We start from the raw sequence: 16842 nt of genomic DNA, 5'->3' as shown, positions 1-16842 counted from the left end.
CTCTCTCTCTCTCTCTCTCTCTCTCTCTCTCTCTCTCTCTCTCTCTCTCTCTCTCTCTCTCTCTCTCTCTCTCTCTCTCTCTCGCCTCCGTCTGTTGCGAGACTGCTTCTCGTTCTAGGATCATTCCCGATGTATGCTAACGAGCCCGTCCGACCGGCTCGATTTCAGTAATTAGCCCACCGTCCACGGTCCCGAGGTTTATTGAATCCACATCTGTTTCCAAAAATGTATTTATACAAATTCATGCACGAGTGATACGTACGATCTTTTTTAATTTTGTGATTCCTCTCTACACGCCGTGGCCCTAAATGACTCATAAATGCTCAATGTTATTGTACGATTATTTTGTACAATATATATTATTGATGCCCTTTAAACAATTCAAGACAAACAGCTTTGATAGAAATGTATGCCGTTTTCCTAGACTCTTCCTTACCGTTTTATTATTGTATTAGTTGTAAGAATATTGCGTAAAAAATGAATAAGAATTTAATAATTTTTATTCAAAAGTTAAAGCAGTTTTCTTGATAAAAGTACGTACTTATATAAATGGTTATTATCGTAGTCCACTTGTTTTTCTTCAGTAAAAGTGGATTCATTCTGCGGATCTTTTGTGCGTAGTAATTACAGGCAAAGAGTTACATCTTGAATGGGATCCTAACAATAAGTTTCGGTTACAGACAGAGTTAATGCAATTGTCCAATAATTGCTGCTAAAAAAGTCTTGCTTAAAAAATACATGAAATTTCTATAGGGAGTCTGGAGGCTATATTGAGGTTCCAGACGATCTATAATATTGTGCAACATCAAATATTGTACAATAATATTGATCGTCTAAAGGCCGCTTTACTCCGTATAATTTACTCGAAAGCGTAGTTTGGATATTCTCGTGGTTCACAAGATGCGAGTATCACGTTTAATCTTCAATGTCTAATTACTCTCTTTGTCTCTCTCTCTCTCTCTCTCTCTCTCTCTCTCTATCTTCTCCCTCTCAGGAGTTAATTTTAATCCAAACCATCCCCCGATTCTAATCACCTTCGTATGTCCCGTCGCGCGGATTGCCCTCGAAAATGGCAAGGCGGAGGTAACGCGGAACGCGATGCGCGCGCGGTTGCTCGCGCGTTACATGATACCGTCGCGGGGAATTTGTTTCGTCGCGCCACATTGTTTCGGACAGGAAATCGATACGGGACTTCGCCCCGGCTGTAGCGCCACGCGCTATCTACGGTATCTACCTGCGACAGAGCCCCCCCTCTCTCTCTCTCTCTCTCTTGGAAATGGGAATCTCACTTGAAACTTTAACCCACCTATCTGCGCGACTTTTCCAAATGACACGCCAGTCTTGAGATATTTGAGAAAAACTTGCGCAATAACGAGACGCGATCGCTTCCATTTCTATTTAACTCATATCGCGAATTAAGAGAATCTCCCGAATCACAAGTTTTGCTACACTGAGAAAAAAATATTCGGTATTTGTGACTGTAATTGCATCGTAAAATAATTATGCTTGTTAAATGGAGCTTTATTTTTATAATCTCATTGTATTTAATACTCAATATCGTAAATTTTTTAAATTTCAAAAAAAAACCGTTTTAATCATTTCAGCTTTCAAATTTTTAAACATTTAACTCCAATTTTTTTTAAGATCCGTACAATTTTGGATCGTTTCATTTTGGAATTTATTGATTCCACTTTTACTTCTTCAAATTTTGTATAAATTATTACTGCTATATATAATGTTAGCAATAATGTTTATATTTTAGTTTTATCGAAAAATATACTCGTACATATAGTCGACATTAAAAATGACTATATATGAATTATAATAATTGCAGTCATTTTCTCTCAATGTACATGAGACAGATAACAATAAGATGGTTGCTCTAGCTTAATTTTGAATGGATCTTGCAGTTAAAGTTTAGCTCGAAATGAATTCTCGTTAAACCGGGCTTAAACGATAGTGAGTACTCCATGTTGCTACGTCGTTATATACAAGTTTTCTCTACCTCTGTATTTATTATCTCTCGTGTCCATTAGGAAGATTACACTATGGACCCGCTGTGACCCATTTCTAGAAACGTAAAAGTCAGGCGAATAAGGTAGAGGCGTCCTACCTTCCGCTGATAATCTACTTGCGATAACTGGAGCCCAGCGTTTCACCTTTGGACACGAAATATATTAAGTACGGAGACATATAAGCTAAATAATTACCCGGTAACTTACGATAATCGGCGACTTAAGGCGTGCGTTCGCGCGGAATATCGTCGCCGATCGCGGTGATAATCGTATTTTATTGTTATTGGAGGTATCGCGATACAAGCCGCGCAATTCCGCTCACGGAATTCATTGAAGAAAAGAATGCGAAATCAATTTTTCGCGCTTAATCCCGTCGGGAGGAGCAATAATCAAACGGGAGATCTTTTCGTTGTTGCAGATTGTACTGAACTCGATGCACAGGTATCAACCGAGGATACACTTGATACGCTGTCGACACACCGACGACAGCAGCTTGCACATCACCGACCTTCAAAAGGAAGAGTATAAGACGTTTATCTTTCCGGAGGCCATTTTCACCGCTGTCACAGCGTATCAGAATCAGCTGGTGAGTCCAGATGTCTCGTCGAATACACAGTCGATTATACAATGCCAACGTTAATTCTCAACGAACACGAACTATTCGAATAGATTGCTGAATATTTGAATCGCAAAATTGAGGTTATGATTTTTGAATTAGTTTTTGAGATCTGCGATTTTTTTCGTATTGCTTAACATTAAAATCGCATTACATAATTAATCTAATCTCGGTTCAAGGTAAATCTGAATTTTTATTGGATGATCACGAGAGAAGGTCACCATAAAAATTAAATTATTTGTAATTAATTATAATCATTATTTATGAAAAGTCACAAAAATATAAAGCTCCGCGTGCAATTTCAAATTAATTGAAAAAAAAAAAGAACTATCAGATGAGTTAAAAATGGCATAGCCGCGGTTCTAGTGTGTTAAAAAGAAAGATTTTCTGTTCATCATTGGTGCGTTCCGATATTCACTGCCAGTGCTGAAACTATACGTTACGTTATACGTTACGTGCGCTATAGATTTTTAGCACTGGCAGTGAATATCGGAACGCACCCCATATTAGAAGTGACAGTCTCTTTCATTTTTTATTTATTAAAAACTTTTAACCATGTAATAATAAAATATTAATAGAAAGAAATGAGACTTAAATAACAAGCTTATAAGGGCGTTATAAACGTAAAAATGTATTCACTCTTAAAAGAAAACAATAATGTGATACGTTTCGTTACTATACTAAAGCTGATATTCATAGTTCGTTCTTATTTTAAAACTATCATATAATTAATATCTTAAGATATTAATACGGTTCTGTGATTAGCTTATGACATCTCAAGATTGTATTAAGACAGTTTTAAATATAAGAATCGACTATGAATATCAGCCTAAGTTTTCGTCAGCCAACAGCATATAACAATCTTTATTTTGACCTTCATATTCTCATATATATTTCAATCGCTTTGCAAAAATCAAACTTTAAGTTTATTATGCAAACTATTAAAATTAGCAGCAACTTCAGATTAAGATTTATGCATAATAATAAAATATTTCTTTTCTTATAATATAAAATCTTTTTCTCCACATTTTTAAAATTTTAAATATTATTTAAAATCTTGAAAAAAATATCAAACTTAATGAAGAATATGTTTCTTGCAGATAACAAGATTGAAGATCGATAGTAATCCGTTCGCCAAGGGTTTTAGGGACTCATCAAGACTCACAGACTTCGATCGGTAAGTTCAAGCTCTCGTAGAAAACACAAGACAGTAATACTTTCTCAATTCTATATTCAGAATTCAGGAGATGAAAAGAGATTTAATTAAGGAATTAAGAAAGGTTTGAAATTCGCGCCGGCGTTATATCGATAACTGATCGAATAATAATAATAATTCACGAAACTCGATTAAAATATACTTCAGCTGGCCTAGCAGCTAATCTGTTTGCGCCGCAACCGTCTCTCCTCGCCAGGGAGTTCCAAACCGTTCGGTCCCGGCGAACGCTTTTCTGCATAGCGGTGTAACGAGCAATCATAGTGTCCATTTATAACGGCCGGACGTTGATCGAGCGGCCGCTAAATTAAAACCTATATTTTCGAATGAAATATCTATAACTCCCGTGTCGGCACGGCGCCGACGTCCTACTGGAAGGGGTTAATTAAAACGCGATTAGAGTGTCAGCGCATACGTTATCCAGCCGACAATTTCCTTGATTTTTTCTCACGCGAATCATCCTCGGATCTACGAACGAATTAATTGCTCTCGAAAAACGCTCGAAAGAAATTACGAACGAGGAAGGAGTCCCAACGTGCGATAAAGGTTGATTAATTATTAGTCGGTTTTTAAAGATGTCTGTACATCAGCTAAAAACCAAAACATCAGTCAAAAAAGCTAATATCAACAAAAAAAAATATGATCGTAAATAGGCCTTGAAATCAAATGCAAAAAACAAAACAAATAAATCGGCTTATAATGATTTATGCAGCGAAATTATCATATTCTGCTGCAGTTTTAAATAAAAGTTTTACACAAAATTTATTTAATTACATAGTTTATTATTAAAAATATTTATTTTGTTTTTTTTTTTAATAAAGAGTTTATTTGATCAATTTGATTACTATTGTCTTATTTAAACACTAATACTTATATAGTAAGCTCTTATAATACGAAAAAGTGGCAAAATAATCCCAATCGAGATATAAAATTGCTACTGATAATTTATTTCTCTCTAAAAATATTAATTTTTTTAATAGCTAAATCAAAAGGATAAACTGAATAACTTTTTTAACTTTTTTCCTGCAAATCAGGGAACTTTCCTGTTTATTTTCTTTTGTCTCTTTCTAATATTATACGTCGCGTTCAATTGACTAGCATTCCGCCATTTTATATTTCCGGGACAAGTTTTTACGCGATCATCCGGCTCGTTTCTTGCATCGCGTTTCGCATCGCGAGGATCCGACCTATCGACACGCGGCTCTTCTCGATCGTCATGGCCGATCATTACATCCCATTAGAACGTCGGCACTTAATCGCACACGGCGCAGGCTAAATTATCGCTTAGATCTCTCGCGTTCGAGGCGGAAATTTACAACAACGTTAAACGTCGAAGCAAGTGAGATCGGCACCGAAATGAGCGCGCGCACGCGGCCGATTCCGAATTATCCATGATCATCTTATCTGCACGAATGACGACACACCTGCTCAAACCTGCATTTCTTCTCTCTTTCTCTCTCCTTTCCGCGTTTACGGCTACGAGACGGATACACGCGTGACGGAAAAATATATATATTTATGTATATGCGAATGCATACTCTTTTTGTTCAGTGCCGCCGTCATTGCAAGATCATCTTTGATGCCGACGTTCCGTTGTTAAGGGGATCCTAAAGTTGTCTGTATTACCGACTAAATTACATAATTTTTGTATAAAAAACAAATACTTTTTTTTCTCTTTCACAGATTCGAAAATCGTTTTCCAGGATTAAAGTATATGCGTTAATACGTGTTTGTGAAGTGGAGTTTATGCCGAGAACGACCAAAAATTTCAAAATTGATATATTTTTTACCATTTCTTGTAACATGGCGTCTCAAACTATCAAATTGTGACAACATTTGCTTGATACGAAAGTTTTGTAACCTATACTTACGAAATAGTAATCCACAAACACATAGTTTGCATGAACAAATAACGTCGAATTCTTAGAATTAGACTTAGGCGCTTTATCGCAACGAATTTGTTATACGAAAATTGACACGAACGTACAACTGCGTGTATCGTAGGTTGCGTGAGATATCGGTGTGGTAGTATATAAAGACATGTCGATACGCTTGAAAAACAGCGACCTCTGGTGACATCGTCGGAGTTCGAGCTTCGCTTTAGGATCCTCTTAACAGATGATTGTACGATTAATCGATTATCAATGTTATTCATTGTGCCTGTATATAAAATGGCATTTCAATCGTTTATTTTATTTTTTTGCTTGATGCAATTCATCACTATTTCAGCAAAATATTCACCATTAAATCTTAGGATTCAAACAAACATAAGAAATCACTTATTTACAGAAAGAATCAATTTGGATCCTCAAGATTGATTGATCTTCAGAGAATTCAGATTGCAAAATCTTTTCTATATGATTCTAGAGGATTCTAAAATCTTTAAAAGTAATTTCAAAATGTAAACATAACATATAAAGAGATAATTGAGAAAAACAGACATGTAATAAATATAAAATATAATTATATAATAAGAGAGATAGAGCATTAAAACAAATTAATATGGATAATCGATTTATTTTAATTTCAATTTAATTTTGATTGTAATATGTATATTAATATAAAATTAACATAATTCGAAACTAGCGTAAGACGGACGCATCTCTTCTCGTATTGTTGTAAATTATAAGCCACCGTATCAAGATTGAGAATTTTATGTTCGATTTCCCGGCTTCTTGCTACAGCCTTGCGTTTAAAAATTGATTAGCCCGCCCTGAGAGAAGGCAGGGGCTTCGGTCGCGGGGTCTCGGATTCGGTACCATATTTTACGAAAAACCGTCTGGTGCTCTCGCACCGCCCACCGATCCTCAGAAATATATTAAGGAACGCGGCGCGCGTTAAGTGAGGCAGGACTCTCGTCACGCCTCTTCCAATTTGCACGTGATCGCAGCTGGGCCGCTGGATGCCACTTTCACGAAAACTCCCGGTTTGGGCATGGCACCTATCTCCCGTGCAAGATCGTTTTGCGATTAATTAAGATCATAATTCAGAACACCGCCATTCGTAACTCGCGCAATTAATGCGACCGTGTTTTTCGGCCGGCTTCTGAAAAATCCGCGAAACTTAGCTGAACACCACCGTTCTGTCGTATCGTTAATGACCCTCTCGATTGGCACCGAAAACCCTAACGGTATTTAAGTGTCGCGATTACCGCCTCATTACGATCGGATAAACAATTTAATTGCGTTTCGCTTCTCGCGAGACAGGTGTTTCACGACAGGTACGCGAACGGTTTCGCGATCGTTAAAGCGATGAGAAGAACAAATAAGAAATGAGAGCGTTCGAGAAAGAGAGAAAAAGCAGAAAAAAAAAGAGATGCAGTTTATAGTAATACTCTAAGACCACAACTTATTTCAGGAGAACGTGCATGATACCTTGGATATAACACAAGTATAACTTAAATACATATAGAATTTCGAACCAAAATTTGGTTGTACAAACCCTAAGCAATTCCCAGATGCTTAACTAACAATAATCAACGGATTCCCGTCTTTCGTTTGGAATAAATAATTCTGAATTAAGTTTATAACCCTTACCGTACTAATATGGGTAACTAGTGACCGAGCGATTCCTGTTCGTGCAAGTTTCTTTGAGTCTTTCGGTAATTATAAATTATACTACATTTTATTATTTTCCAAAATAAAGAGTCAATATTTATTCTAGAAAGTTAAAAGTATGTTGATGAATTTTTAGAGACTTTTTTTATTATTTTGAAAAGGTGAAAAAACGAAAAGATTTGAAGTGACCCTTGATGGTATGGATGAGGCACCAAATTGTAGATGGTATGGTAAGGGTTAATATTGTTATGCTATTATTTTGTACAACATTACTGATGCCTTCTTTAGGCAATTCAAAGCAAATATGTAGTTAGGAAGCTCAATATATCATTCGGATGATTAATATTGTAATAATATTGGACGTCCAGGATCAAGTATTACCATCTTTAGTTTCAGTTATTAATTCTCTTCCGCATATATTAATTTTAAGACTTGTTTATTAAATATTGACAGCTTAATTCAAAATTATGTATTCCAAACATAAAATGGCACCTAAATTCTTGCGATTTTCAGTCAAGACTTCAGATTGTAGACTTTGAAAAGTCTGAGTTAAAGTCTATCTCTTAATTCTTACCTTGTCGCAAACAACGTACTTCCGTCACAAATGCATAATCAAATAGACGCGACATAAAGCGAACATTAGCCTAACACAGAAAATCTCTCTAATATCCTTTCTATCAATGTAAACTAAAATCTCGATTTAATTTACTCTTTATCTTTTTCTAATTCTTAGAACTCGCGAGATAAGAATATATAAAGATATAAAGAAAGCAAGTTAAACCGCGAGATTGAAGTTAATCTACATTGGTAGAAACGTACATAAGAATTACACAACGTTTATTCAAGATTAAATAGCAGGGGTACAAGAACGAAGTAACGGAGAACGATCCTGAAACACGGAGCGAAGAACGAGAAGCTCGCATTAGGGAGGGAAGAGACGACTTTATTGGGTGTCCGTTATCGATTCGCGGACACACCGTATACATATACGAGTCGATTTGCATAAAAACCCTGCATCGCGATCCCCGAGAGATCGCCGCAAGTCGACGCCGTTAACAATTTAGTGGGCGTTGCTCGCGTCGATGCTCGCTCGGCTACCGGCGTGTCGTTCTTACTTATTAAATGAGGCCGAACGGCCCGATAACCGCCTCGCCGCGAGAAGAAGTCAGTCCATGGTGCGAAGAGGCAATCGACCGAGAAAAATCTACGAGCCAGCCAGCGGCGACGGAAAGAGGTCCAGTTGGGGTGGCACTGAAGGGGGGACAACGATAAAAGTAACGTGGCTTTTAATTACGGACCGATTTCAGCACCGTCGTCTCACTGCGCGCTCTTGGAGCGAATATTATTACAGCACCATGCGTTTCTCCCGGGTGCTGCGTTTATTGTCAAGTATGCACATCGGATTATCGTCTCGTGTATCTTTTTTTTTTTCAATTCTCCCCGGCGATTCTCCGTGCCCCGCGCACTTCTCCGTCGCGCCCCATCGCCGGGCTGATCGTTAAAAAATTAAGTTGCGCGTAGCGCGTCCGGCAAAAACACGCGAACTTCTCGTTTACGATTATTAATAGCCGAAGCGCGCGATCTTCCCACTCGCGAGCTGTATGCTCGCCGCTCGAACGATCTGCGCGTGGCGCGGCAGAAAGAAGTTCCGTGATGGATCGGACCGTACGCGCGATATTTTCATGTATGTATACGAGTGCTACCGACCTGGACGTATATCAAAGCGAATTTATGCCGTTTCTCTATTAAAAGGAGGCGTGCGTGGGAGGTCGGCGGAAAACGCAGGTCCAAGGATCGCAGGATGCAAACACCGAAGGTCGCGATAAATTTATGGTAATGGTCCCCGGGCTCCGTGAATGCTAAAATCCTTGGTCTGTCCCTAAGACCTCTGGAGCACGAGTTAGGGATCGTTATTTTTCTACCAATTATTTTCAGATTTTAGGGGACTCGTGCTCCTGAACTTTGCAAACATAAAGGATCTTATTGCTTTTTCTTCGCCGTATCCTCGGACTCGTAAGCAATGGAATTGTGATATATATATCTTTGAATACTTATATATATATAGATATTCCCGAATTTTAAAAAATTTCTAGTAAATAATTTCCTAATTTTATATAATAAAATTGATAATTAAAAAGTAGTAATAATGATATATTTTTATTAGTTCTACTGTTCTAATTCATCAATTAAATCCTTACTCGGCGAATATTTAAAGTCGACTTTCTTGGAAAATTTAATTGAAAAATTTTAGTCGTTTTCTTTTTATCTTTTCATGTAGAATCACTCCTTTCTTGATTGTACTACCTGCAGTTCACGAATACATTGCATAACAAATTAATTTTCGATATAAATAAATGAAAAAGATTATATTTTCGGTAAAACGGGTGCCTAATAAAATTTTTGTGTGAACCATACAATTTTCAATGCAAATAAACTGCACGCCAACTATTTATTAGTCTTGAAACACAGTTTTAATTTTCCATCTGGCAATGAAAACAAAGCTAATTTTCATACGACAATGGAAACAAAGCTATTTTTCCATCTGACAATGGATAACCGTGAGAACTATTTACGACTGCCGCACACACTCTTTCCGTAACAGTAACCGTTAGATGTACCGTAAAAACTAGCCAATCACAGTCAAGAATTCTAAAAAATTTTCAATTCTATTTGGCTAAGTCTTATAGGATGTCTTACGATTACTGTTACAGAAAATGTGTGTGACAGCCCTAAGCCCATAGCATACCTACAGAAAAATGTAAGACAGTAAGATGGTAGGTAGTAAGCAAGTCGACCAATCAGTAAAGAACGTAAGAATGTCCAAAATGTTACTTTGTTTATCGCTTAAATTTTTTGTGTGCCATTATATAGCCTTTACAATCGGTTTGTTTACGCACACGTACCTATTTTCGTTCCATTGGGACGATTTCACGGCGAATCGAATAACGAGCTACGTGTGCATTTTAATGACTCCGCATCTTGGTTGAACGGGCATGATCTCGTCCCGGAATCACTGCCACACCACGATCCTCCCCAAATCAGCACCTGCCTAACAGGCGGCCGCCTAAATCCTGCATCGTCATTCTAAGACTCGTCCGTTATCTCGAGCTCTCGAAAAGTCGATCGGTTCGCCACTTTGCATTCCGTTGAAGAGAACACCGCCATCGAAGTCGTTGAGTTCCGACCTATCGAGAATTATACGTCTCCTGCTACCCTCCCCCCCTCATTTTTCGAAATTACTACACGTGGAAACGTCCCCGTAAAACTCCCTCGAGATAGACTACCGTGGGACTGTCGTCGATAAAATCTCTTAGGATCACCAATACTCCGATAACACTGTCGCTCCTGGCACTAGGTGTGCCCAATTGGGATCCCAACTTTGTTAGTTGAAGTAACGCTTCGTAGCTAGTGCTAGCATACGCATAACTGATCAGAAATTATCGATAGACGAAAATCATTCCGGGTGGTCGCGTTATCGCGGAACTAATTTGGGATCCGGTGATTCGATGCGGGTTCTTTATCAGTTCCCCATCTCACCATTCAAGTTAGCAATGCTTGTTGATAAATATTCATTCATGCAAAGACGCGAAAATTTAGAAATTTCAAGTTAATTATGTTGTTCTGTTTACAGTAATACACTGAAAAGAAAATGCTGTTAATTCAATTAAAGTCTATATTACGGGCTGTCACTAACATAAGTGATTAATTCATGCATATATTTTACTGATATAAAGATTTGATTATTGAAATAATAATTTATGCCTTTGTGTCAATAAAAATATACATGAATTAATCACTTATGTTAGTGACAGCTCGTAATATAGACTTTAATTGAATCAACAGCATTTTTTTCTCAGTGTATACATATATTCAAAAAAATAAAGGGAAAGATTTATATACGCATCACTACAACATTATAGACACGGTAATTTGTAAGTGTATAAATTTATACCCTTGAGCAGTTAAACACCTTCTGTGAATACGTCGTCTAGTAATCTATAGATACGTGCCGGAATTATGTACATCTAAAAGTATACGAATATTAGGAACATTTAGCAATCTATGAATCAAGGTGATTTACGTTTTCGAAGCTGCGCGTTCGATGGTTGTAAAAATTCATGGGTTGATCGATATTTTCTGGCTATTGAAATTGCAATGCGCCATATGTTAACTCACTCCAGATAATGCTGCGTTAGAAATGTGAGCAATCTACAAACCTGGAGATGACGATGTTGTGCAAACATAACGCTACCACTCGAAAGTATTACCCATCCTGTCTTCTTTAATTAAATAAAGAAGAGTGATTTTCAATCTATCTTAATCTTCTAGATGTTAGGTTTAATAATAAATAAGGTTTAAAATAGCAATTTACTTATGCAAAGAGAATAGTAGAATTACACTCAGCAAAGACAAGTGGTGTCACGTAAGTGACAACTAGGGACCCTTAAGTAAGAGTCTGGACGTATTCAATAACCTATTGCTCACCATCTGTTCACATCTGAGGCAAATATAACTCTGTATTGTAAAGGATATAGAATGAGTCACATAAAGTTTACAGAAGTCTATGTATATATTCTACAATATAGTCAAATATTGCCGCTATATTTGTCTTGAGTGACCAGACTCCTACTGAGGGTCTCCTATAGAGAGTAACAACTATGCAGGTTTTATATATATTATATATGTGTGTGTAGTTGAATAAACTATTTTACAGTTGCAACTATAAAATAGTTCATTCAACTATGTACATTAATATGAAACTTGTATAGTATCATTCACATAGTTGCCATTATATTACGACTTTTTCTTTGAGTATAGAAAAATGAAATTCAGGCGTACAAAAATCGGAATAAACAAATACTTTTGAGTAGTAATGTAATTTTGAAAGGGCGCGTTTGGAATGTCGGAGAAGAGAGATTACGAGAGCGAGCGTTCTGGGCGGAAGTTACTGACATTGAAAGAACTTGCGCGCGTCTTCGCGTTCTCCATCAGCCGATGACACCGGTCATTGCCGTACTCGCTCCAGATAAGCACGTACGGCCGCGAAGATCGAGAGGGTCCAGCGCGAACGGTCGGATCCCTCCGTCCCGATGAGGAACGCCGGCAGTCGCCTCCACGTTAGCCGTACACGGATGCGCCGCTCCGGCGGCGTCCGGAGTTAATGAGAGAGCGGCCGTACGGAGCAATACGGCGCATGCACCCGCCCACTTCACGCCGGCGCTGATAGATAGATGCCCCTCCGGCCCTCTTTCTTTCACTCCCTCTTTCCCTTTTCTCTGCCTTCCCTTCTCGCGTACGTGTGTTCGGTCTCCTCCTCGCGTACGTGTTCGCGGCGCGCACGGCACTGCCGTCAACGTCGTGAAAACATCAGCACGGACAGCCGAGGATCGCGGAATCGCGGCTGCCTTTGCGAAAGCGCGATGGCGGCTGAGAGGCGCCGTTTTACGGTACAGATTGATGGTTCAGGACTAGGCAAAGTCGTTAAGGTCTATGGGGGAAAGTAGGCACTGAAGTTGTACGTAGTTATTCAGTGTTGTTTGAAACGATGATATTTGAACTTGTTGTAAAGTGTATTATCCTATATAGTTTGCCTAAACGTTGCAATTTTTGCTGAGTCTAACATTGAAAACTGGTGATCAGATTCAAAATAGGAAACATTTCTGAATATTGATTGAAAATATAACACATTTTCAATATTTATATGAGTGCAGGGATGATTTAATTATCCATGTAACTATTTACAAATAGCAGATAAACTATATGTTGACGTTCACTTCTTTCCTTCTTTTTGTACTTCCTGAACTTGTCAGAATTATTATAGAAAACATCATTTAGCATTATATTGAAATAGAAAACTTTGTATTAAAATTTGCTAAACCTTGTAGAATCTTTGGGACCAAACTCTGGGAAAACAGCTTCGAACATGAATGTGATCAATCTATATTTTCAACGTTCAACCATGTGTTACGTTTTAATGGTTGCATCTAAGAGATACACATTCGCCAGAGTATCTCGTATATTTCGGTCGCTACTCGCGCACAGTTCCGTGCCAGTCGCATCTCGGTCCGGTCGTTTGGGCTCGCGGCTCGCCGTGGAAGCGCCCCGAAGAAAGAAACGGGTGGTAACATAGGAGAAAGAGAGCGATTCCAAGTTCTCCCGGTTCCGGAGGGCAAGAGGAGGGCAGGGCATTCATCTATATTAGCTTCGAGAGCGGACGGCCTGTCATTACCGCTGCCGCTCTGGCTCTCTTCTTCCTCCTCTACCTCTCCTCTCCTCGCAAAGTCTCTCTATCTTTTTCGTCTCGCTCGGCCTACCTCTTCTTCACAGCTCGCACCTTCCCTCCGTCTTTCTCCCTCTCTCATCCACCTCCTCGACACAACTACCAGCATCAACCCCGACAACGCAGACACCTCCAACCGATACCGCCAGTCTCCTTGCCGGCCCATTAGCGGGCCGCATTATCAAAGTGCCAGAGGGAGACGGACAGAGCGAGTCGCGGGGCACGGCGATGGAGAAAGATGAAAAAGACTCCGCAGAAGACGAAGTAGAAGAAGAAGAGGAAGGAGCTGGAGAGGGCGAGAGAAGACACGGGAGGTGGAGAGGCAGCATCAGTGGCCGTGGCTGCTACGAAGCTAATAACCGCCGTTTAAAACGCAAAAACAAAGGTCTCGCCGTGCATCATCGGGGCTTTAGGCCCGGTCAGGGGTACCCGCGGGAAGAAGAAACAGCAAGAGGGACGGAGGGAGGAGGCGGAGCAGGGAGAGAAGGCTCCAACTCGCACACACTCGCACATACACACGCATACGCACACTCCACCATATATCGACTGGCTGGCTATCCGAGGCGTCAGGGTCATTACCGGATCATTACCTACCATACCTACTGTGCGACGACGATGATGGCCCGAGCTTGCGAGCACCACCGACAGACTCCCATCCCTCGTACACACACATATACACATGTACCCACATCCCTATATACACATGCACGAGCGTTCCTACTCGCATCTAGAGCTCTGACTTCTCGGGCGTTAACGTTCTCGTGCGTACCTTTCTGTGCGCGGGTTCGCTCGTGTGTGCGTATGTGCGCGTACTCGCGCGCACTCGCACACTCGCTCGTTCGACGCGGCGGCGATCGCGCGTCGGCCCGCTCGGCGGCAGCCGGGTAAATTACAGGCTCGACCGTATTTTGTGTTGTCTTGTTGTTTTTCAACGCGCCGAAAGGAAATGAGCGAGCAAACGCGTCACGCCACCCCGAACCTGCTAATTTCTATTCATATTTTATGGCTATTAATTTCTTCGCTGTTACACTCGCTCTCTACCCGTTTGCCCCCCCTTCGCCGCACTTCGCTTCACCTCGCTCTCTACCATCGTCTTCTCTATTTCCCCTCTCTTTTTTATCTTCGACTCTCTCCCGCCTCATTCTCCTTTTCTGTAATTCTTTTCTTTGCCTCTCCCCAATTCGCGTTATACCCTTCCTCTTTTGCCTCCTCCTCCTCCTCTCTTTAGTATCTCTTTCTGCGGCTTCTGCCTTTCTTTGCACTTTTCTTCCCCTCTTTTTCATCTACCTTCTAATATTCTCCCTTAACAGCATTCCATGTCGAAGGAAGAATCCGCGGAACTTCTTCAACCTCACACCTCTTCTTTCTCCCCATCGTCGGTTTCTTCCTTTGTCGAAGTCTTCACGCGATACGTCGCTCGAAGAGACATTCAACGCGGCCCGTGAACCAGCTTCCTTCTTTTTCATGCGTTTTGCTTTTCACCTCTCTTCGTGTTCCGCCATCACGAAGTCTCATCCTGAGCGACGACAGCTCGCTCACTGTTGGTACTGTGAGCGGAGTTGTTAGTCATAAATCTCTCAATAATTCCAATGTAGCTTCCTCATTTCTACTCTTTTTTTTTTCTTCGAATTTAATCGACCTCCTTTTCATAGACATCGTCCCGTGAGCTCAAACGACCTTCAGACATGTTATTAGGAAACAGTGTTAGGAAATTCTTTTAGACATTATAGACTTTAGCCTACTAATTGATATTTCCTTGCTTTAAAAAAATCGCTTATAAAAAGTTAATTTTATGGTCGAGGAAATGGGAATTTAGATTAATCTTTTTTAACCTTTAAAGAGATATATGGATTTAAAATCCCTACCGACAGTCTTATGATTGAAAAAAAAAACTTACAAAAAGCAGCTGTTTTTGTAAGTGTGTTAAAGTACTATTATAACTTTTAGTTTTAGATTAAAATGAATTATCCATTCGATTATACTCGCAACATTGTCTTCCATTCGTCCTAAGCTAATTCCCGTTTTGCGAATCATGTAATATCACCAGAATGGTAAAGCATTCCACGAGGGAGCTTGATAGTCCCCGTGGGATGCGTGCGAGAGGAACCGAGATGAGCCAAACCGCAGCATTCGATGAACTACCTTCGGCCATCAGTGGGGTGTAACCTATTATTATCTACCACTTACCTAATGCCCTATGTCAGCCCCGGGGTAGACGGAGAATAACAGGCTCTCTTCGGTCGACGGAATTCCCTGCGCTTTAATATCGCGAGCCATTTCACGTTGCTTGAGCGCGCCGCGCGCGATTTTGGGGAATTTATCGACTAGGTGTCAAAAAGATGATCAATTAAGGGAAGCCGTAAAGTATCGTCGAGCACGAAGTACCGTGTAAATTAACTTTATCATTAAATTGAGATCAGATAATAATTACGCGTTTTGTACCTATTCTTCACTTTAATACTTCAATTATATATGTTCCTCGCAACATCATGCTGAATTTTAAGGCAAAAATTTGAAGAGATATTTAAGTGTTTGCATCATGTTGTATAATCAACGCTAAATTAAGAAAATTAAATTTTATTGCGCGCATTCGAGTGTTCGTTGAAAATCGGGACCAGGGTTTAATTCGAAGTAACTAACCGAGGATAATCTTTGTGCGCGATATAATCACCGGTAGCGATTCTTGGCAATTAACATCGGCTCGACGGCGATCATCGGCGCGTATAAGTGATTGCATTCTTATGCCACGGCCGGCTGTAATTTTATTATTTACGCGCTTATGGAGTCTACCGGCGTGCAAATATTATGTGCGAATTATTAGCGTAAACGCGTAAACTCACGGCCGTGAGACGAGGCGAATAGGGCGCGGCTCGTGTGTAATTGGATCGCTAATTAAATTATGCTGAGGCTCACGCGATAGAGCAACGCAAAAGGCGAGCAGCAAGGACGGCTTCTTTGAGAGTGTTAGACTCTGCTAGACGCTATTGTTGTATACGCGATGATCGAGGACTTAAGGAGGTTCGCGTGAGAAAGAACGGCTGATTTCGTTTCCCGAAAAGGGCCCCTTTCGCGGTGCCCACGTAGCACCTGACTGGCACCGCGGGCCCTCAGACGACGTTGCCAAGAAAAGGGCTCCAAGAGAAATTACGGGACATTAAGGC

General features: G+C 40.0%; 1 protein-coding gene and 1 long non-coding RNA gene across 2 annotated transcripts in view; one reads left to right on the top strand and one right to left on the bottom strand.

The window, feature by feature from the left end:
* The window catches only part of LOC108757900 (T-box transcription factor TBX20), a 70366-nt gene that overhangs the window by 45066 nt on the left and 8458 nt on the right, over positions 1–16842 (top strand). The window contains 2 exon segments of the mRNA XM_018502591.1: positions 2434–2601; positions 3732–3808. Coding sequence (XP_018358093.1) covers positions 2434–2601; positions 3732–3808 — 245 coding nt within the window.
* On the bottom strand, positions 5845–15525 carry LOC108757902 (uncharacterized). Its single transcript, XR_001939925.1, has 3 exons — positions 15514–15525; positions 9622–9624; positions 5845–5942 (listed from the first exon to the last, which is right to left on the bottom strand). It is a non-coding gene; the product is annotated as an uncharacterized LOC108757902 (long non-coding RNA).

This window comes from Trachymyrmex cornetzi, unplaced genomic scaffold, assembly GCF_001594075.2.
Source record: "Trachymyrmex cornetzi isolate Tcor2-1 unplaced genomic scaffold, Tcor1.1 scaffold147, whole genome shotgun sequence".
Taxonomy (NCBI): domain Eukaryota; kingdom Metazoa; phylum Arthropoda; class Insecta; order Hymenoptera; family Formicidae; genus Trachymyrmex; species Trachymyrmex cornetzi.
This window is presented reverse-complemented; position numbering and strand designations above follow the sequence as displayed.